Genomic DNA, 21,449 nt, shown 5'->3' with positions numbered 1-21,449 from the left:
AAGTCATAGTCAATGTTTATGAATCTGTGTTAAGATGATCTTTAAATGTGAAAGGAAGGTTTTATCGTTTTGACAACTAGATAGTAATTGCTATTACTTTTCTGTTCCTACTCAGTGTGTATCAAAACTCATCGAGTCCTGCTTGCATACGTACATTAATTAGTATTTATGACATTGAAAAATGTTAGGAAGATGGCCTCTCATGCACTGAGAACAACAACAACAAAAGGTTGTGTTCATGTCCATGATACACCTGTACCTTGAAAGGGAGTATGGAAATCTGTGTGTGTTTACAAATACGAGTATCTGCTGAGTATTTCTGAAGTGTACATGCCGTGGCAGCTACAGTGTATATACTGTATGTTGCAGTGAAATTGTCAAGGTACTGAGAGGTAACCTGGAATACCCCAAGCCCAACCCCAGCCCATGCCTGCTATCTACTGCTGATGAGAAGTTTGAAAAGACAGTTTGAATGTCTGATTATACACTGTAGTGGTAAGGTATGCTATCACACATTACATGGCAAATGTTGTACCATCTCTGTTCAATGGCCTATAAATAGGCCATATTAGAATAAAGATAAAGTACAAAGAGAATACAACATGTAAATACTTTTGTAAGAATAGTAAACACCTGTACAAATACAGTTGTGTACTTCCTTGACTTGGGACTTTTGAATGGATTGTCCAACATTCCTGAAGCTTTGCTGTCATGTTCTCTTAATATTTCTGCACTCAATTACCGGGGAGTAATCCACATCTACAAATTGTCCAAAACATGTTTGGGGTAGATTTCTCCTTAATTGTTGATTAGTGGTCACTCATTTGATCCCTTGGACAATGTCTATGGTCCACCACATTCATGATCCCGCAGCCATTGTTGCCCACCAAGACTTAGTTCCAGGGCATTAAGTCCCAGGAAGTAGATCCAAGATTTCAGGGTCATTTCGTCCTAATGGCGTGACGCTGGTGTGTCGCCCAACGAGAGAACATAATCGCCACCGCGGGATTAAGCCTCCCGCGGCATTTGTAGAAATCTCTGCTTCGGAACTTGGACTGTCTTATACGAGTAACCCTGGTTTTTGATGCCTAACGTTGGTCATCACATGCAGCGGCACGTGTCCAAATGTTTACATGACGCTGCTGCCGAATTTTAGGTTGGAAAGAAGCAAACCTTCCCTTTCACTTTGGTAAAACAATGCTTCTTTTAGAAGCCCCCCCCCCCCCCCCCACCATCTTGCCTTATAGCCGCAGTACTGTGTTGTGAAACTGAACTTGAATAGATAGTACTTTATTGTTACTAAATGGTGCAACTCCCATACACTTATCATTTACATGAATGAAATGTCAGTCAAATGTGATACAGAGTCTTACCCACTTCAAGATGCGAACTTGCAAAATGCCAACTCATACTTGATGTTTAAATGGACACGTGGAATAGGGTAGTGTACTATAAAAGTATTTTCATGTCGAAACAAAGCTTTCCTGATGACCTTGGAATAAGCTGCTCTGTTCATGTGTTCCTCTTTTACAAAATTGTAAGCTTGATTGTTCATCATTATTATCTAATTTGTAGTATACAATAAGTATGATTATACTATTGTTGATATTAATATTTTGTTCATTATGATCATTATCTCTGTGATTTCTCTTTAATATTATGGTAACCATTTTCATCGTTCCTGTTGTATTCAAGACTAATGAAATCAGGCATGTTAAAGAGGCTTCTCACCATTAGATAGTTGTCACTTTAATTGACCTGTGAGCATTAAGGTTGCCAAATTTACAGTAAAGGCAATATCAAATCTTATCAAATTTTCCCCTTTGAGGTTTCAGTTCTTCCTTTTGCTTTTTTTAAAGTTCCTACAGAGTTGTACCTATGCATATTGTCCTCAAGATGATCTGAAGTTGGGTCAAACTTCATTTACACCGTAGAATTGTTGGCTATGAGATATGCAAGCATTTCGTCAACGACTGTAACATTGTACTCCAGACTCGATATGTGATCTGAAAGAATTGGCGGATACGTTTGAATCATGATACCTTGTGCACATTGGCCTAGAGAAAATTGCCGACTGTCTATTGTCGTGTCCTGCTTTCAATGCAAAGCTTTCCTTGACATTCTATGATCGTTTGGACAGATTACATCATAGAGAAGGAGTCGGTAGTCAACAAGTTCATTTCTGTGCCCAAAGACAAAGGTAGGTGCTCCTTGAATTGTTATCCTCTTCCTGTTCATTTGCCCACCTGGGGTCATCTTTACCATTTCCTTTGACCTTGTACCTGTATTTGCCACACAGTTTTAGACAATTTGATTATTTTGTGTGTGTATCATGTATGAATGTGTGAACAGTGTACCTGTATTTGTCACATGGTTTCAGACTACTTGATTATTTTGTGTGTATGTGTGCATGTATGTATGTGTGTATGGTTGTGTGTGTGTCTGCATGTCTTCTCTTTTATCATTCACCCTCTCTGTCCTTGACTATTTATTCAAGTTTTTATGTTTTTGTAATACACTGTATTTAATGAGACCCTATGAATTACCAATTGTGCCTTGTTGTAGCATCATCCTATCGGTTACATCAAGTTAGAAATAATATTTAATAGACAACAAAGGACATCATACACTTGGAATATGTCTGTCATAATCATCATAATGATATTGGGCATGAGCAAGGATTTTTGTTGGCTTTTGCTGTGGTTTAGGCTTGTCCCCTGTTTGTTTTGGGATTAGGTCTGTGAGTGCTATGATTAGTTTTGAATTCCACTGTGCGGTCTCTATAATCGTGTCATTGATCACAACGATATGTTCTGACAGTTCTGCTATATCACATATCTGGTGGTAAATGTGATGTCATTTTTATACCCCCGCCAAACGAAGTTTGAAGGGGGTATATAGGAATCAGCGGACGGTCGGGCGGTCGGGCGGTCGGTCGGAGCGGTCGGTCGGGCGGTCGGGTGGTCGGTCCGTTGCAAATCTTGCGTCGCGAACTACTTCCTCAGTTTTCAACCGATTCCCATAAAACTTGGCACAGATGTGTGCCTTGGGTTGTAGATGTGCAAGACGTATTTTTTGACAGTACCCAAAAGTACGTTGCCATGGTAACGGCATATTATGGGCAAAAATGGGTACAAATCTTGCGTCGCGAACTCCTCCCACAGTTTTTGATCAATTTTTATGAGATAAGGTACAGATGTTCATCTGAATATGTTAATGTGCAAGACACATATTTCCGCAGTGGCAAAAAGTGCGTTGCCATGGTAACGGCATGTTATTGGTAAAATATAGGGCAAAATGCTTCACGGCAAAACTGCTTCATCAGTGTTCTTCCAATTCTCATGGAATTCATATTGAATGTTTGTCTTAGGATATAGGTCAGCATGACACATTTCTTGACGGTGACAAAAAGCATGTTGCCATGGTAACAGCTCACATATTATGAGCCAAAATGATGGAAAATTTTGTGTTGCAAACTACTTCTCAGTTTTTGCCCAATTTCCATGAAACTTGGTACAGATGTGTGCCTTTGGTTGTAGATGTGCAAGACGCATTTTTTGACAGTACCCGAAAGTACGTTGCCATGGTAACGGCATATTAATGGCAGAAGATCAAGGAAAGATCTTGCGGATTTAACTACTTCCTCAGTTTTTTGACCAAAGCTTATGAAATGTTGTTTGGCGGGGGTATAACCAGTCGCTGTAGCGACATTTCTAGTTACTTTGGATACTAGTGAAAAAATATCTAATGTTGTCAGTAAAGGACATTTTGAGGTAACTTCATGCCATAGTGGCATACATTGTATTATGTGACTCATTTTAAGATTCTCCCTCCACCCCACCCTTCTCTCTTCAGCTTCTGCAGATTCCTAGCCCCCCTTGTAGAGATCTAATGTGTGTCAAATTTTGTAATCACATCATGGACATGATTTGTCTTCGAAACGAAACCCCAAAGCTATCTTGTAAAAGCACACTTTTTAGATGGATGAACACTATTGATCCCCTTAAAGTGTGTAGCAGTCAAATCCGACAATGTGCTTTCTTGACAAGTATGACAATCCCTTGCGGCATGGTTGCTTTCTAGCTTTGAACTTTATTGTCAGCCCAAGGGCACGCGATTGAATTAGTGCCAGGTAGTCGGCAGGTTAAGAGGAATGGAATGAATGATTTTATGGGTCATATGATGGCTTGGTAGGTGAGCAGAAAGAAGGGTGGAAGTGGGGGGGGGGGGGGGGGTGGAGCTCAATCTAACAACATACTCTGGCAGTCTACATTATATAGATGATGACTGGTGGGGGAGGGAACATACGGAATGTTCCACCTGAAGGGTTTGAGATACCATTGAGGGAGGTTATAAGTCCCGAGACAAAGTCAAGGGACTTACAACCTCCCGAAATAGCATTTCAAACCTGAGGGTGGAACGTTTGGTACATGTTCCCGATAACAAAAGTCATCATCTGTTATATTATGTGGGTTAGTCAAATACCATCATCTGTGATATGGGTTGATATTATAGTCAAAGTAATCTGAAAAAACTTACCTTTAATTCGCAACGACAACCACCAGCACAACGCACTCAATCGCTCGCACAGAGCCAGATTCACTGTGCGCAGGTCCTTCAAATCACACTTTCGTATGCATTACAATACCGGGTAATCGGTCATCTGCTTTTTCACATTGTATGGAATAGGCAAATTTATCCTATCGATTGCATGATAAATATGATCGTTCGTTTGGTATCGTTTGTCATTTGTTATGTAAAAATGTTTTCCCATGGCAGAACATTACAAAAATGTTCTGCCCATGGGCGAACATAACCAATGTGCCTCCATCACATGACTGTGTTTAGCCAATCACTAAACCAGTATCTGACTAACCCATTTAATATCGCACTTTGTAACAACATGTGGCTGTGAAGGTTCACAACTCAGGCAATTTCAGCCAAATATTGCTTGATATCCAATAAGTTACTAAATCAAAACAGACAATTGACTTCAAGAAACTGGAATGTATAATTGTTACAATATTGAGACAAATTGTAACCCCAGTATTCTCAAAATGCGAGTCATTCTTCTGAGGAGAAGTCTTCTTTCTTTTTGCGATTTGTAATTGTGTGGTTTGTTCTGTCAGAGATAAAGCATTCATGCGCATCTGTGCTGCGTGAATATTCAAGTGAAACATACTAAAGATAGATCTAAAGTGCAACCGTGTAAGAGTATGTAAAGATTGTATTTTACTTGTAAAGATAAGATCTTAACTATTGCATGTTTGTTTGCATGTCACCTTCATGGGAGTCAAAGCGTATGTATTCAGGTTAGTGGTGTTCACACCTTTTCGTCTCAATCTAGTAATGTTCAATGTGATTTTTATCTTCGCACGAAGGAACAATGTAGGAAGTGCTACCGCAACAGAACAATCTTATCAGTCAGATCAGCAATCTTTAGTTTGTGGTTTCCCCAGATTTTTTTTTTTTGTCACCTGAGTTCAATTCTATCATCCTTTAGATTAGAAGTCTCTCCTGATTTTGTACCAGTTCATGGACCAAGGAAATTGCAATGCTGAATTACAAGTTACAATTACAGTTCCCACTAGAAAAGCACTCTGAGAGCACAGACCTCCGCCAAGCAGCTACCATACTACCATACACACATACTGCAAATTGTCCAATTTCCAATATGGAAGCCTTTTGTTTACATCATCAGCTTCCAGCTGCACGACGCATCACCTGAGCAGAGCATGCACAAATGTAAGAGCGCACATGTATGCAAACCTCAAAAACGCGCAGTTCGAACTCCCAGCTCATTCATTTTTGTAATCATTATTGTTTCATTCATTTTCATGTACATGTGTGTGTAATGATTTGTATTTCATGAGTCACTTTTCCTACTGTCCCCTCGGTACTTGTGAAAACGTCCATAAGTAAACCTGATAGCTGCTAGGTTAATTACAGCTACAATGTAGTACAGTGATGGGAAGCGGTGTCCATTGTTCCGACACCCACGAGAGTTTATGCATTGCCAGCGGAGTGTTGCAGCTGAAGTCGACTATCGTGATACGCCTATCCCGAAAAAAAAAGAAACATACAAACAAAAAGTGTGTCCTTGGATAGCCGTGATCAGAAAGGGAGTACCATATTACAAGTACGTACTGTGTTTTGGTGTTTTGTAGGGATGCATTGGTCACAAATTCAGCTCCTTGAATTTAGCACTTGTGCCGTGTAGCAAATATTTTGGAGGAAAAATTGCATCAAAGAAAAAGAAAATATGCAAGTTTAGACATCCTGAGAGTCAAAAGTGTTTCATCAAGTAAACATCACAGTACTTCTCTCAGGTAGAGAAGTAAGTGTGATAATAACTCTCAGCAAACATTCACATCTTGACCAATTTTAATGCAAAGGAACACCGGACAACTGGAATTCTCTTGTACACAAGACAAGTATGAATGTGCATTATATTTTTCACATCGCTGTATGTGTGTCTGAGCATTACTGTAAAACATGATAAATTCGCGGCATAAAATTTTCGCGACTTGCCATCAATTGGCGTGCAATGCATATAGTGTAGACAAGAACTTTCACATGCATTTTAATTTCGTGAATCATGGCGCTTGTGAAATTCGCGAAATTAAAATGCATGTGAATATTCCTCGTTTTACAGTATATGGTCTTACATACAAGGTATGTGAGTGTTCATATTATTAATTTTGAGTGTGTGTGCATATTATGTGCTTGTGTGCAGACAAATACAGAGTTTTTGGTGTTAATTTTCTCGTGCTTCCAATTCAATCATATAGCGCGGGTCGTAGGGTACTACTGTAAAAGTGGAAATATTCGCGGTGTTGAAATTTCGCACATTTCGCGCAACTTGAAACTTGCGCAAAAATAAAAGCACGTGAATATTTTTGCTTCCCATATGTTCCAGTAGTTGATGCCTTGATTCCGCGGAATTAAAAACACATGAAACTCCTCTTACCCCGCCGAACGCGAAAAATTAATCGTGCGAAAATATCCACTTTTACAGTAGTAGTTCAATTTTAAGCGCATGGTTGACAGCACTGTGCAACGTCTTCATTGTCAGCTGAAATATAGGTGTTGTGGCATGTGACGGTCGGAGGTGGGTGGAGCACAGAATAGCTTTAATTGCCACGGTGTTAGTGATGTCCACAGTCGAGTTGCAGCATTCATGTCGGAACAAAACGTCAGTGCTTTGGATCAGTGAGGAACCAACACAATGACTTCTTTTCAATTCTTCCCCAATCAAGATAGGATTATCAGACAATACAATCTTTACAAGCATAATTGTAGGCCCCATTGCATGAATAGTTTTGGTATGATTTACCATACCATGGCAACATTAATTGCAGTGCTGATTGCTATTATGTCTGTTCCTATCAAAGATTTTGTGTGTGTGTGTATGTGTGTGTGTTTTGTATTTTTATGCCTCAGCCCAGCAGGTTGTCCATCTGTCCCACATTTCATTATTTCATAATTTAAGAAAAGATGCCTACTGAATTTTGTGTAGTACCTAGCTCAGGTACAGTATATTATGTTGAAATACATGTAAATTAAGATGTACTGGTTGGTAAGATTTCAGGCACACTCCGTGGAAGCAAAGACTCTGACCCCAACCATCTCTTATAAACTGGAGGGTATTCTCCTGCCTGGACCCCTAAACTGGACACTCTGATCGTGCGAACACTGGCAAAGTGTTGTGTGTACAAAGTGCACATCACAAGTGCAAAGCATAACATCCGTTACGGTATAGAGCTTCCACGGCCCACATTTGTACATGTAGGGTCCCTGGCAGCTCTAGGGTTTATACAGTGTCGATGCTCTCTAGTGCTACTTTAGCCATGTTTTTGAGCATGTATTAAGGACAGTTATACCACATTTGGACAGGAGAAAGCTGAATTTCAAATGGTAGAAAATATATCAGCTAGAGCAGGAAAATTCACACTTAAAGGTGCAGTTTACCATTGGGAGAGGTGATTTAAAGAATGTTCAGGATATAATGTTTGATGCATACGTCTAGGTCAGTTGTATAAAAAAACGTCCTACCATATAAAGATTTCGTAATAAAACATAAAATATGAGGAGATATCACTATTCTCCCACTAAACAATAACTGTAAACGGGTTAGTCTAGAAACATTTTTATTGTGTCTATTGTTCACATTTTGTATATTTAACAATGCTAAACATTGATTATACTGATTCAAATTTTTACAATAGTTGTTTCTAGCCCTAACTCACCTTTTGATACTAGTTTGAAGCACTAAAGCTGGGTTTTTCTTTCATCTGCAAATGGTAAATAATGCCTTTAAAAGCGGAAGAGGGGGAGACTTTGTGAAATAGCCTCAAGTGGACAATCTCTTGCTGAAAGTGGAAGAGTTTGAGTTTTGGTAACAACTAGAGTAAAAATATATGGATAGTCATTTCCGTGAAGCTTTAGTGATGGAAGGTGAAAGGTCAAAGTGGAAGGTCACTGTGATTTTGAAAATAATATCCACTCATTAAATGTTTCAGTAAAGAATGTCCAGTGAGGATGATAGCCTTGGCACCTGGTCTTTACTGCAAACCGTATCAAATCCTTGAAGGCAAAGGGATAAATGGACTAAGCAGCAACCAAATTACTTCAGGTTAGGTAATTTTGCTGAAATTTGTGGGTCGTTTTGAATTTATATTATTGTCTGAGGAAAAGTTAACTCGTTGAAGACCAGTCCCGAGAATACTCAGGCAGGTGTCTTTATGGGAAATGCTTGTTGTACAAAATCAGTCCGTCCTCAATGGATTAAGCTTTAACAACTGTGACGTTATAGTTTGTTGGTTTTTGTTTGTGTGTTTTTTGTTCTTCTCTTAAATATGTGAAATCACAGACTTTAATAGTATAGTAGAAAAACAGGTTGACAATGTGCTATTGTTGTGGACAATTGCCCCCCCCCCCCCACCCCTCTCCAATCGGCACACTATGGTAGTATCTCTTGTGTGACAGCTAATAGACCCTATCAGTAATCAATCACACAGAGGCAGAGCGCAATCTTATCAGATTCATCAGAGTTTTATGGGTGTCATTTTGTGAAATTTGTCCTTTTATCCTAGTTGTGAAGATGCACTACTGGGTAAATATGTTTTTGGTGCTTGCGGATGATTTGTTTACTCTGCACACAATAAAGGGTAAAAGCGATTGTGTACACACTCACCCTTCATCGCCCTATCACTTTTTCGTATCTCAGATACTCTTGTACCGGGACATTTGATATAAAAGAAGAATGTTGATGTAGCGCGATAATCAATTACGCAGTTTTCGTCCTTGACAATTGCTCATGGCAATGTAACCAGAACAGGTGAGCTTTTGACTATGTAGCCTCAAGCGCACAGAGTCAATGGGAACATATTACGCCATCTACATCAGGCATCGAAGAAGATGAAACAATTTTGTGAAGAGGGTCGTCCACATATATGCAAGTACTGTAGGGCTCGACTCCCACACTGTTGACCCATTGAGGACGAGCCCGGAGTATACTCGGGCAGGTGTCTATGGGAAATGCGTGTTGTAGCAAAATCAGTCCGTCCTGAACGGGTTAATTCTTCTGTTCAGGGTTGGTGAAACTGCTGCAGTTACAATGATATCCATTAAAAAATTACAAACAGTTGTCTGCTTTTTTTGTTCTGTTCATTATTTGCTTCATCTATGGGACTCTGTAAAAATATGATATGACTGACCAGTATATTCATAGGGTGTTTGCTTGTGTAATTTTCCCTTCTAGAGAAGGTGGCTGGATAGCCCGTAGTCAGTTTGCATGAGCTGGTCTTCCATGGGGTGCAGTTGTGAGTACTTGGGATGGACTCACATCACTGGATCATACACCCTGCTCTTGATGATGATGATAATAAGGTCTTCTTTATCCAGGGTAGCCCCTTCAGCGTTGCCACTGCTCTACCAGAGGGCCCTGCCATTATTATTACCCTAGCGTTGCCAGGTACCCATTTATACACCTGGGTCAAGAGGAACAAAGTAGGTAAAACATCTTGTCCAAGGACGTAAACACAGGACTGGATTCGAACTCGGATCCTCCGATTTGGAGTTGGGAGTCTTATCCACTATGCCACAGTGCCCCTACCATGAATGTAACGATGAATGAATGGGGCATTTAGATTCGGTGTTAGTGACTCTCTCACACATGGGACCTCTGAGGGACAGAGTGGGTTGCCTGTACGAGGGGGGACAGCATGATAAACACACAACATTGCTCAGTAAGACTCATCCAGGTTTGAACCTTTGCTCAAATGCTAGCCATTTGATTGAAAGGCGGATACGCTACCTACGGAGCTATCTCGCTGCCAGTTTATATCAGCACCGATCAAATGACATAACCCATATATGTATAAAATGCTCAATGCAGATGCTCAAACACATACTCAGTACATACATTGTTTATTTTGTATGAGATACAATAATTGTATCCGATACTTATATTCATACAAAAGTGTACATACATGTTAGAGCTTGACATTAGAGGTGGCATATTTGTTTACTATATAAATAGATAATTGATGTGTAGTTCTGCATGACATAATTTCACACAGTAATGCCAGTTGTGACATTCGCTTGAGAGATTATCATGTGTGACGTTGTGGCTGACGTGAAGGTCGTATAGGGTTTCTCCGCATCAGAAATTCTGCGTCAGCCACAATGGTTTGAACTGTGCAAATTTGCCGACTCTTCTGGTGTGCTCCGCACCCGTTTCTGCGGTGGGGTGAAGGTTCTTGCGAAAGTGACATTCACCCACCAGTGACTGGTGAGCCCTTCAGAGCTGCAGAGACTCCTCACAAAATGAAATGATATCTCCTGACAAAAGTTAGTCTTGCCCATCAGGATGAATATACTGTAGCAAACAAGTTATGTCCCCCTAAAACTTTTTTTGGATCTCCTTGATTTTGAAATGTGGAATCTTGGCAGCCCAGACACATTGCAACCCAGTTGTTCCAATGCACTAATCTTTTGCTTCGTTCATTTACTCGGTGCAAACTAGTCCAAAGTATCCCCGGGCAGGTGTATATGGGAAACATGTGTTATTGCAATATCAGCTCATCCACAATGGGTTAAGTTTAGTAGTAGTTAAATAATGATAATGAATATCTGGTTGTGTTCACCGAGGTTTTTGTAGCCTCGCTTTAACATGTACCATGGTAATCGTAGTTTTCTGCTAGTAGTGATCCATGGCTGAGAAGCATCTGCACATAGGATCTTGCATTTAGGGATTCAGAGAGTTAATACCAAGTTGCTCACAATGCAAGGGGGAACAATGTCACTTTCCAATTGCCAAATCACCTGCAAGGTGTGTGCATATTAACTTTAACCCGTTGAGGACGAGCCCCGAGTATACTCAGGCAGGTTTTTATGGGAAATACGTGTTGTAACAAGATCAGTCCATCCTCAACGGGTTATAATAGCCTTGCTGTGGTTTTGTTTGAATTGACAGTGAGGTACATCTGCCTGCATGATCAGGCTGTCAATCCGCGCAGGTGTAGTCAGGCCAGGACCGTCCACCCGCAATGACACCATCTTCGTTACTCCTTGACACTGTCATTTGTGTGTGACTGTCACCTTGCCGCGCCTCAGTTGGTCTGCTTCAGTGCGTATAAGATTAAAGCTATGGGAAGCGGCTGTGGAGTCAGTCGGTTAAAAGAACGTTTGCACCCAAAGTGTTAAATTTGAGAGTCAGCCACTAGCAGTCCAAAGCAAGTACCAGTCTCAAGGATAAGCTGAGATCTGAGGCTTGTCGGCAAATATCTCGTGGCCTCCATTTCACAGTGGCTTGCGAACCGTGAAGCTCGTGACGTAAGTTAGCAAAGTTGGATCATTGTTCAAGCAGTTTGTAGTTCAGTCCTGTGGAGGAATACTTTTAAAATCCATACATGCAATGTTGCTGTATGTAAATTCAACTGTCAAAAAGTGATACACCTGATTCTCAATTGATAAAACACAATAAATATCACAACTACCCCCACCCCCCCCCCCCAAATATTCCACCTGTCTTCCAGTGGTCATGCCAATAAAGTTTTTTGACCGCAGTTGACATACTCTCGAACGTGCACTGCCCAACACTGTTGACAGACAGTCGGGTGGATCTTTGCCGGAGCAAGAGATGGAGCCATGTTATATTCGAACAAACGGTTCCGCGCCACTCGACTGGTTCCACTGCTCGGGATCACGGCCAGGAAATGTATTCTGCGGCTGGCCTAGATAAGAGAAAGCAACAGCGAGAGAGAAGAGGTAGTTGGAACGGGGAAAAAAAAAAACACCTTGAAAGTTTACAAAATGGGAATCCAAAGCGTCGAGGAGACTGGCAGGTACCTTGCTCGTCCGTGAGAGGTGGAGGTCTCTTCGCGCATCACGGCTCACTGCCGATCGATGATGATTCACTCTGAAGTATCACATTCAACTTGACAAAAGGGGGCAATCCCACATGGGAGTTGTGAACCCCTTTTGTTCAGCCCGACCGCAAGAGCCAGAGTGTGTGTTTTTTTTAAAGATTTGTACCTGCTATCTGTACGTATCTTTGTATCAGTATCTATGTCGTCCGGGAGACCCTTGCATTTGGGACTTAAAGGTGCATTCTGCCGGAGATTGTACAGTACTTAATGCGGAGAATGTGAGGCGAAGTACGCCAGTGAAATTACACGTTAGGTCTTTAACGTCACCTGTGTTTCCTATTGAGTCCATCTACACATTATTCCATGCATCTGTTTTCCCTCTTTTGAAAGATTCTTTATGCAGTATTATTGCAGGAAATGAATCAAACCAAAACAAGAAAAATTTGAATGTTTATGGAATGAGTAACTCATCCCACTTGGTTGAAACTATTTCCAACCAATTTCTATCTGTAATTCAACCAAGACAGCATTCATCTTCCTATACCAGATACCCCATTCACACACTTGACTAGAGAGGAGTGTAAATGGATAGAGCTCAAGGCTGCAGGTTCCAGGGCATGGCTCTGAACCCTGGACCTTCCTATTAACAACAAAGGGTGTAATCCACTAGACCTCAGCATCTCCACTGATGACCAGTATGTGGAGCATAACATAGTACTGCAGATAGGAGAAAAAATTTGAAGAATTGTGTGATGGGGAAGCAAGCATAGAAATTGGTCTGCAGGTAGGCTATGCCTCATTGGTGATTTTTACATATAATGTATAGGGCCATTGCAATTTCAACCTGTAACAAGAATGGCGGCCATTTTTAAGATGGCTGCTATCTCTTATTTGAAATTCTTTGATATTGTAGGTTAAATCAATTTTAGGGATGGGAATGTTTTCCTTTGTATTATGAATCGCATTACATCAGTCATTTTATGGTCCATGTAACATCTCTGATTCGACCTGTGACAAAATGGCGGCCATTTTCAAGATGGCCACCATCGCTTTACATTTGAAATTCGTTTAACGATATTGTATATTTGATATTAGTGCCAAATGATGCCAAAAGTGCACATCATCAATGAGTGATGTCAAGCATCAGACAAGTTAATCCCTAGTTGATGGACAGCTGTCCCGTCTTCATTTTCAAGTGTGAATAAAAAAGGGGGATGGGTAAATGGAAGATATAATTCTGCTCTTCGTCTGGTCGCTGCAATTGCTGACTCTGAGAGGCAGTTCCATATAAGATTTGACACTTGATGAATGCAGTACGTGTATACAGTCTGAGTTTATTCGGATCTATGGATGACGGCCGTGGGAAATTGGGATGGGCTTATAAAAAAAACAGGGGAAGGCTGACACCTTTAAGGCTGTAGAGAAAGGTTTTTGCCTTGTGGGGCATGACACACCATCCTCTCCATCGACAGAGCAAACAGACGGATGGGGCGGGAAAAGTCCCGGGAAAGCCGGGTGGCGGCACACCGATACCAGCCCGGGCACACTTCACGGTTGACTTCGCGCGGCTTGGATTTGTTGTTAAATAGAGAATGGGAAGAGCACAATGCCCAAACTCTGCACTCCTGTGGGGTCCGCTGGGGAGAGCAAGTCGGGCGAGAGATTTCGCACGTCGGTTCCCAAAAGTAGTCTTGGGGGATATATCACTTCCGAAATGGACAATGCCCTTCAATGAATCGTTGACACACGCACAAAAGGAAGGAGCGCAAGAGATGTGAGCCGGGGATGGGATTGAATGGAAAGCGATATTTGTAGGTCACGAACTCTTCACACTGTCGTACAGTCCTTATGTTCTGCTCCTCTCCCCGTCCCTCTGACCTGCATCGTTCATCGGTAAAGTCTGCAAAGATCAATGTCAAATGGTCATTATGACCCTTGAGAACAAAAAGGAGGCAGTGGAGGGGGGTGCAGACAAAGGTCCCAACTGGAGTCACCGGGTATTGATGCCAACCTGGGGGGAGCGAAAACGTAGACTAAAGAATGACTTTGATGTCTGGTACAAAGCAATCACAACTTTCAACCCCCATTACCTATATCAACAGTCGCCAATCAAATAGAAAGAGGGGCGCTTAGAAGAGCATTAATTGTACCCCTGGGGTGATGCAAAGTTCATATTTTCAAGTCGTGATACAACAGATTTGTACAGTTGTGGTGTGTCACAAGTCCTATCTTTTCATAGTGTATGTAATTTTTGGCAGAAAATAAACTGAAAAGGCATGGTATTTGAGAGGTTTAAATCAAACTTCCTCTTCAGCAGATGGACTGTTTAACCACTGCTGCATTAATTTCACCTTTATACTGTAAACAGATGCAAGTATTTAAGGGGTTTCAAATATCATTTCATCTCAAGGAATATGTGTGAGAGAGATGTGTGTAGCTTGTTAAAGAACAGGTAACAAAGAAATAGACACATAACATGCCACTTCAAGTTTTCTCTTTGCTCACTGATAGTGTTTCCTCTCATTTGAAGGTCTTCCCCCCCCCCCCCCAAAAAAAGAGAGAAAAATATAAAAATCACCCTCTTTAACTTACTAAACCTTCAAGAAGTAATTTAATTCATCACAGAAAGACAAAAAATCTCTCATCAGGTGTATGATGAGAGATATTACTTAAAGAGCTTTATATCTTTATGTTCATGGAAGGTAAGGTATTTTTCAAAGACCATTGCAAAATAAAAGAGAAAATCTGCAGCAGGTTGTTTTGGATCAAACAGGGAGTTTTCTGTATGCTGTGTTGATATATGAGAAAAGTGGAAAGTAATCATGCATACGTTCAAACTTTTAGAGTGACCGGACTGGTTCACTTGCCTTGCCCAAGTGAATTTGCATGTTATCTATACATAGATATCACTTGTGGGCTGATAGTCACTCAGGGTTATTGTACTGTTTGTGGTTGAAGTAAAAAATAAGAACAAGAAGAAAAAGAAGAAGGAAAAAAGTATTTTTGTGTTTGATATGCTATACCCATGAAACATGTGTTAAACCATGTGAGAATATCAAATAGTCTAGGACAGCAAATAATGTTCCTCCTGCCCAAAGCAATTCTTGGAAGAAATACACACAATACATAAAAAAAGGGGGTAGGGCTTTTGGTTTGTACAACAAGTGGAATATCGGAAGCAAAGGAGTTTGAAGGTTCTAGGCCTGAGAGTCCTTACTTGTAAATCTTTGCCCAACATACTCACAACTTTGTGGGACACAGGTATGATAGGTTCTGATCCATATCACTCTCAGATATGATATTGTAGCATCCATACAACAGATTCGACTTTCTTCCTATATAGCCGGGGGGGGGGGGGGGGGGGGGGGGGGGCTTGCAATATATTCCTCTCTTTATTTGTTCTAATGGTCATAAATAAAGTTGTAGTCTTAGTAGTAGTAGTAGTAGTAGTAGTAGTAGTAGTAGTAGTAGTAGTAGTAGTAGTAGTAGCAGTAGTCGTCATAGTAGTAGTCATAAGCCCTTTTTACACTTGTGTTTCTCGCCAATTAGTCCCGTACTAAGCTCTTGTCCGGGGCTAAGGAGAAAATTGACCTTTTTACACTCGTATTTCTTAGTCCGGTACTTTCCAAACCACCATGAATATTCATAATTACGCTGTGCACTGTACACGTACACGCACGCACAGGCAGCACTTGATTACCTCGTTCTGATTGGTCAGTGGGGTCGGACTTCGTCTCCGTCGCTTAGCCCCGGATTATTTTTTCGTTCTGTTTACACTCACTTGCTTGGCACCGCAATTGTGCTAACCCTGCTATTTTGCAGGGCCAGATAGTACGGGATTATCGGTGGGGGCTAGCCCACTTTGGCAAAAACGAGTGTAAACAGAAAGTGGGCTAATGATAGTCCTGTACCAACGGTGGGGCTAAGGCCCCCCCCCCCCCCCCCTTAGCCCCACCGTTGGTACGGGACTAAGCAAAAATTTACAAGTGTAAAAAGCCCTATAGTAGCAGCAGCAGCAGTACTCATCGTCATTGTCATCGTCATCGTCATAGTACAGTAACAGCAGTAAAATAATAGATGTAGTTATGGTGATGATAAAGAGGATAAGTATGATCCTATACATGATAATGATGATGATGATCATAAAAACAGAGGATGATAGCAGCAAATCCAAGGGAGAAAGGTTGATCAAAAGAAAAACAAAAGAAAAGATATCAGTAGATAGAGACAGATATATGGAAATACATGAAAGGGATGAAGAAGGAAAAAGAATGAAAAGTACAGATATGTTGCAAAAATAAGATGAGAGAAAGAGAGATAGATAGAAGGAGAGATATAATATACATGTAGAAAGAGGGGGAGAGAAAGAGATAGTCTTAGAGAAGTTATATTCATCCAAGGGGAGCTTTTGTCATTTTTTTAATATTATTCAATAAACTGTCTCCATTGCCCTTGATTGCTTGTCTGTCTGAGCACACACACACACACACACACTATAAATGCACTTCGTAAGCAGAAAAAGAATACACCACTCCGTCTATTTGCTCTACAATGAGACTTCTTTCTTCGTTCGTTCCGTTGTCTCTCTCGCGCCGACAAAAGAAGCGGGAGGTGCCAAGGAGGGAGGTTGGTGGTCGTCTGACGCGACCAAGTCTCTATCAGCGCTCATCCAAAAAGTTGTTAAATTTGCCTCCTTGGCAGTAGGTCAGCTTCCTTTCTTTTCACCTCGGATCTTCCAGGGGTTTTTTCTTTTTTTTAACTCTAGTCTCAGCAAACAGACTCACTTGAAATACAATTGCAGAGATATCTCTCTTTTTTTTTTCTGTTCCACCCTGTTCCCCCATCCTTCTCTTTATTTCTATCACTCAATCAAAATTGTACATAAAGATACCGTTTATATACTGACAGGTAATTGGATAAATTGTAGACCAGTAGATGGGCCTAGATACTGTAAAACCTGATATTTTCATGGCTTTAAATTTTCGCGAATTGGAGCTGATGGCCTTTTTCGCGGCATGAAATTTTCACGAGTTGCCTCTAACATTCAATATGTATAGTGTAGACAAGAACTTTCATGTGCATTTTAATTTCGCAAATCTTGGCTCTCGTGCAATTCACAAAATTAAAATGCATGCAAACATTCCTCGTTTGACAGTATGTAGAATAACAAACAGATGAATAGGCCTGTATGGTTTGATTGATAGATAGATAGATAGATCCGAATAGATGCATGTAAACTGATGATAGATTGATAGATACCTTGGTAGTATTAAAATAGATGAGTATTCAAAAGTGGCTGATAGAATTACAAAGTAGATTAATAGATAAATGATAGCATCATACATGGTAGGTATTTAAATACCAAACAACTGTGTTGATTTTAAATTGTGTGCATTAGATATGAAGAGTACTGTATTATATGAAGTTCTCTTTTCCAGCTCTGCAGTGGTGATTCTTTATTTCTTTTTTGTCTTCACACTCAAATCGCTGTAAGCGATTTCAGCACATGTACATGAAATAAAGAATTTGGATCACTGTAATAGTTTAGAAACATCAGAAGGCAGATAGTCTTACTCATTACATCCTTTTATATTAACTTCAAGAGCAATGCATTATGTACAAGGTGTGATTTTTGTCAGAATGTTTTGAAATTTTCCCTTTCTCCAGTTTCTTTTCCCAATGTCAAAATCTTATTTCTGTTTTAATATCTTAGGGTATATGCAATGTAAATAATTAGGAAAGCCATCAAAACACAAAAAACATTGCTTGGTTGTAAAGAAACTTCTCAACTACACCCTGTACAATGTTACAAAAACATTCATATTGGATCAAGGGCAGAAAAATGTGGTCAGAAGCTCATAAATGGATGTTTTGTGTATGTTTAATATGCTTCCTACACAAATTGATACATGAGCAATATTGACAGTTATAAGATCATGTGTGTTCAGACTGATTAAACTACGACATGATGATTCAGGCAGCAGAATGTGAATGTTTGTAATGGGTGCTGACAGAGCACTGAAGAAACAGCATACGAAAGGCCATGTTTATGTTTGATGAGGTGACGCGGCTGACGGGAACATTACCGGAGCCGTGCAAAGACACGTTCGTGACTTCCACGGGTTAGCTTTCGAGACGGGAGACCATGTTTGCAATGTACCGCCAAGTGTGGCGTGTATCAACAGCTTTGGTGTGAAAATGTGATGTCGGTGCAAATTTGCAGGGACGTTGTGAAAATGGCCCCTCCTCCCCACCCCACCTCTACAAACACAGTTTGTCACTTTAGAATCCACAAAAAGGATTTCCTAGTTGACTCTACCTCTAGTTGGTCCTAAAAGGGGAGAAAACAAGAAGAGTAAAAGAAACTACCGTAAAGTTCCGTGTATAAGACGCACCCGTGTATAAGACGCACCCCTACTTTTGGACCTAAAATAAAAAAAAAACAACACAAAATTTCCACGCAAATATTGCGTGTGGCATACATATCATTTCAGCTCAAAATTTCCCTAGAATGCAGCATGTATTTGCTCTATTTTTTGTTTCCTTTTATACTTTCCTTTAACGGTATTCATCGGACATTGGCAAAATATGGAAGACGCAAACCTGCGAGACTTGTGCTGGTACTCACTTGCTATTGTTTTGCCTTTCAATCGTGGTACATGTATCATATCGTACTCATAGTCATGAGTGTACAGTACGATCTTTGCTATCATATAGCAGAGGGTGTCTCGCATATTGACGCATGTCAGACTGGAAGGTTCATTACGAAAAATAAGAAAAACATCAACAAGTGTAGCAGAGGGATCGTACGGCGAGACGTACGGTGCGTACGGTAATTACACTCACTGTTGTTTTGCCCGGAGGGATTACCAGTAACATGTGTGTCTCTTGTACCATGCTTGTATGCACAGTGCTAGCCTTTTGCAAAAGGCAGCTCGCTATAATTTCAGCACACGCACACAGAGAGCAATGGACTTGCACACACAGCGCGCAACGGGCAAGCGCGCTCCGATCCGATCGCTGTGTGCGCGCGAGTCCATTGCAAGAGCCTCTCTGCAGCTCCTGCCTTTGCAAAAGGCTTGCTAGCTAGCTAGCTAGCTACAGTGTAGCTATGCTATCCTACCTGGCCTCGTGAAGAGCAAACGAATGCCATGGATATGCATGCATGCTTCACACATCGTTCATATCACGGTGACAGTGTCGGTCCTACTCCGTATTTAACAGCTTTTGTCTATGGCCATATTGATACTAGTACATTGATAAGTTTTACGGTATTGGTAATTTAGTAATGATACCTGTACATCGCGTATTTCAGCTACTAGGTTGGCTGTTGGTAGCTTAGTATGGTAGACTGATACATCGGTAGCAGTGCTGTTACAGCCGTTGTCTATTAGACTAAGGCCAGATTGTTAGTTACTGCACAAGGCCGATGTAAGTTTATCCCGTATTTGCAGCTTTTGTGCGTGTCCAGATTGAAAGATCGCTCATTTATCCGTAAGTTTTAGTGATTGCTTACCTTCCAAACGTCGATGGGCTTACATGGCCCCAAGTTGACCTTATAAAATTGGGTGTACATGACAGATTTTTTTTTCCGTGATTCGACTGTACCCGTGTATACGACACACCCCCGATTTTCAGTGTTTTCCGACGAAAAAATTGTGCGTCTAATACACGGAACTTTACGGTACTGTAAAACACAGTATATTCGCAGCATGAAAATTTCGCGAATTGAAGCCGACGACCTTTCTCGCGGCATGAAATTTTCATGATTTGCCACTGACGTCCTATGCATATTGTGTAGGCAAGAACTTTTGCGTGCATTTTAATTTCGTGAATGTTGGCACTCGCGAAATTTGCGAAATTAAAATGCACGCTAACATTCCTTGTTTTACACTACCTTAATGATGCCATTCAACTTCAGTGCAATGTCCCATCACAAAAAGTATCCAAAGTATCCATGACAACCTTGAAAAATTTCACTGGAGAATTGACTGACTGAGCAGAAGCTGATGTGTGCAATTTTTAATTTTAATGATTTTTAGGTGAGAGAATGTTATTGCATGAATCAAATGAGAATTAATGTAAAACCAGAAATGTTTGTGTGCATTTCGATTTCGTGAATTTTGCGAGAGCCAAGATTCGCAAAACCAAAATGCACTCGAACGTTCTTCTAGACAACATGCATCGAATGCCAGTGGCAATTCCAAAAAATTTCATGCTGCGAAACAGACCGTTGGCTCCAATTCACAAAAATTTCATGCCGCGAAAATATCTTGCTTTACAGTAGTCACGGGCTGAGTCTTCGGGATAAAACGTTTGTACATTTTGTTTGAATATATCATAAAATTCATGGATAGTCCAATAAAGAAATTGGACAGTGGTTGTGACAGACTCAAATTTTATGCATATTTTTTGAATAGAGCATACATGTATTTGTTCCTAACAATGACTATTGTGTAAAATTCAGTATAAAGTAGCATTGCTATCCATTAGTTGGAATACATCAGTGGCAAACCAATCAATTCAGCTCAGCAGAGAGCTCTTGTAGAAAAGTACATCATTTCAAGGATTTGTCAGCCTTGTCAGCCTTGTACAATGTACGTTACTGTACGAGTGAGATAATTTTCCGGCATAAGTGCATTTTGTTTTCCTATTGTCACCAGATATCCTTAAGTAAGGTTTTAATTTTTGATGTTGAGCAGTTTAAAGGGAGGACACATGATGCAGAAATAATAAGGCAACTCCCAATTGTCTGTTACAGCATTAATGTGAAGAACCCCACATTTACAGCAGGTAACAAAATATTGAAGATCCAATATTTGTAGAGACAAAATAAACTTTGCACAGCATCTCTTGTGTACTCAGCGTTGTCAACATTGTACAAGCGTGATAATTTTCTTGCATAAAGCTTATTTCGTTTCCTTTTGTTACCAGATATCCTTGTGTGGTTCTAGTTTTTGTGTATAGTGATGTACAGTGGTTTAAAGGGAGGGTTCATGATTTTAAAATAAAAAAACTTGCCAACAGCGTTAAAACAAGTCTGGAAACAAACAATACAAGTTTAATGTGTCTTTT

At 40.5% G+C, this 21,449-nt stretch overlaps 1 protein-coding gene across 1 annotated transcript in view; it reads left to right on the top strand.

Annotated features, from left to right (window-relative positions):
• The window catches only part of LOC139723649 (trafficking protein particle complex subunit 5-like), a 108,027-nt gene that overhangs the window by 18,437 nt on the left and 68,141 nt on the right, over window positions 1–21,449 (top strand). Inside the window, exon 5 of the mRNA XM_071634875.1 lies at window positions 2,141–2,200. Within this exon, the coding sequence (XP_071490976.1) occupies window positions 2,141–2,200 (60 nt within the window). The remainder of the gene's footprint in view (window positions 1–2,140; window positions 2,201–21,449) is intronic.

Source organism: Diadema antillarum, unplaced genomic scaffold (genome assembly GCF_040938485.1).
Source record: "Diadema antillarum isolate AM-2024a unplaced genomic scaffold, OU_Dant_1.0 scf00000197, whole genome shotgun sequence".
NCBI lineage: Eukaryota > Metazoa > Echinodermata > Echinoidea > Diadematoida > Diadematidae > Diadema > Diadema antillarum.
This window is presented reverse-complemented; position numbering and strand designations above follow the sequence as displayed.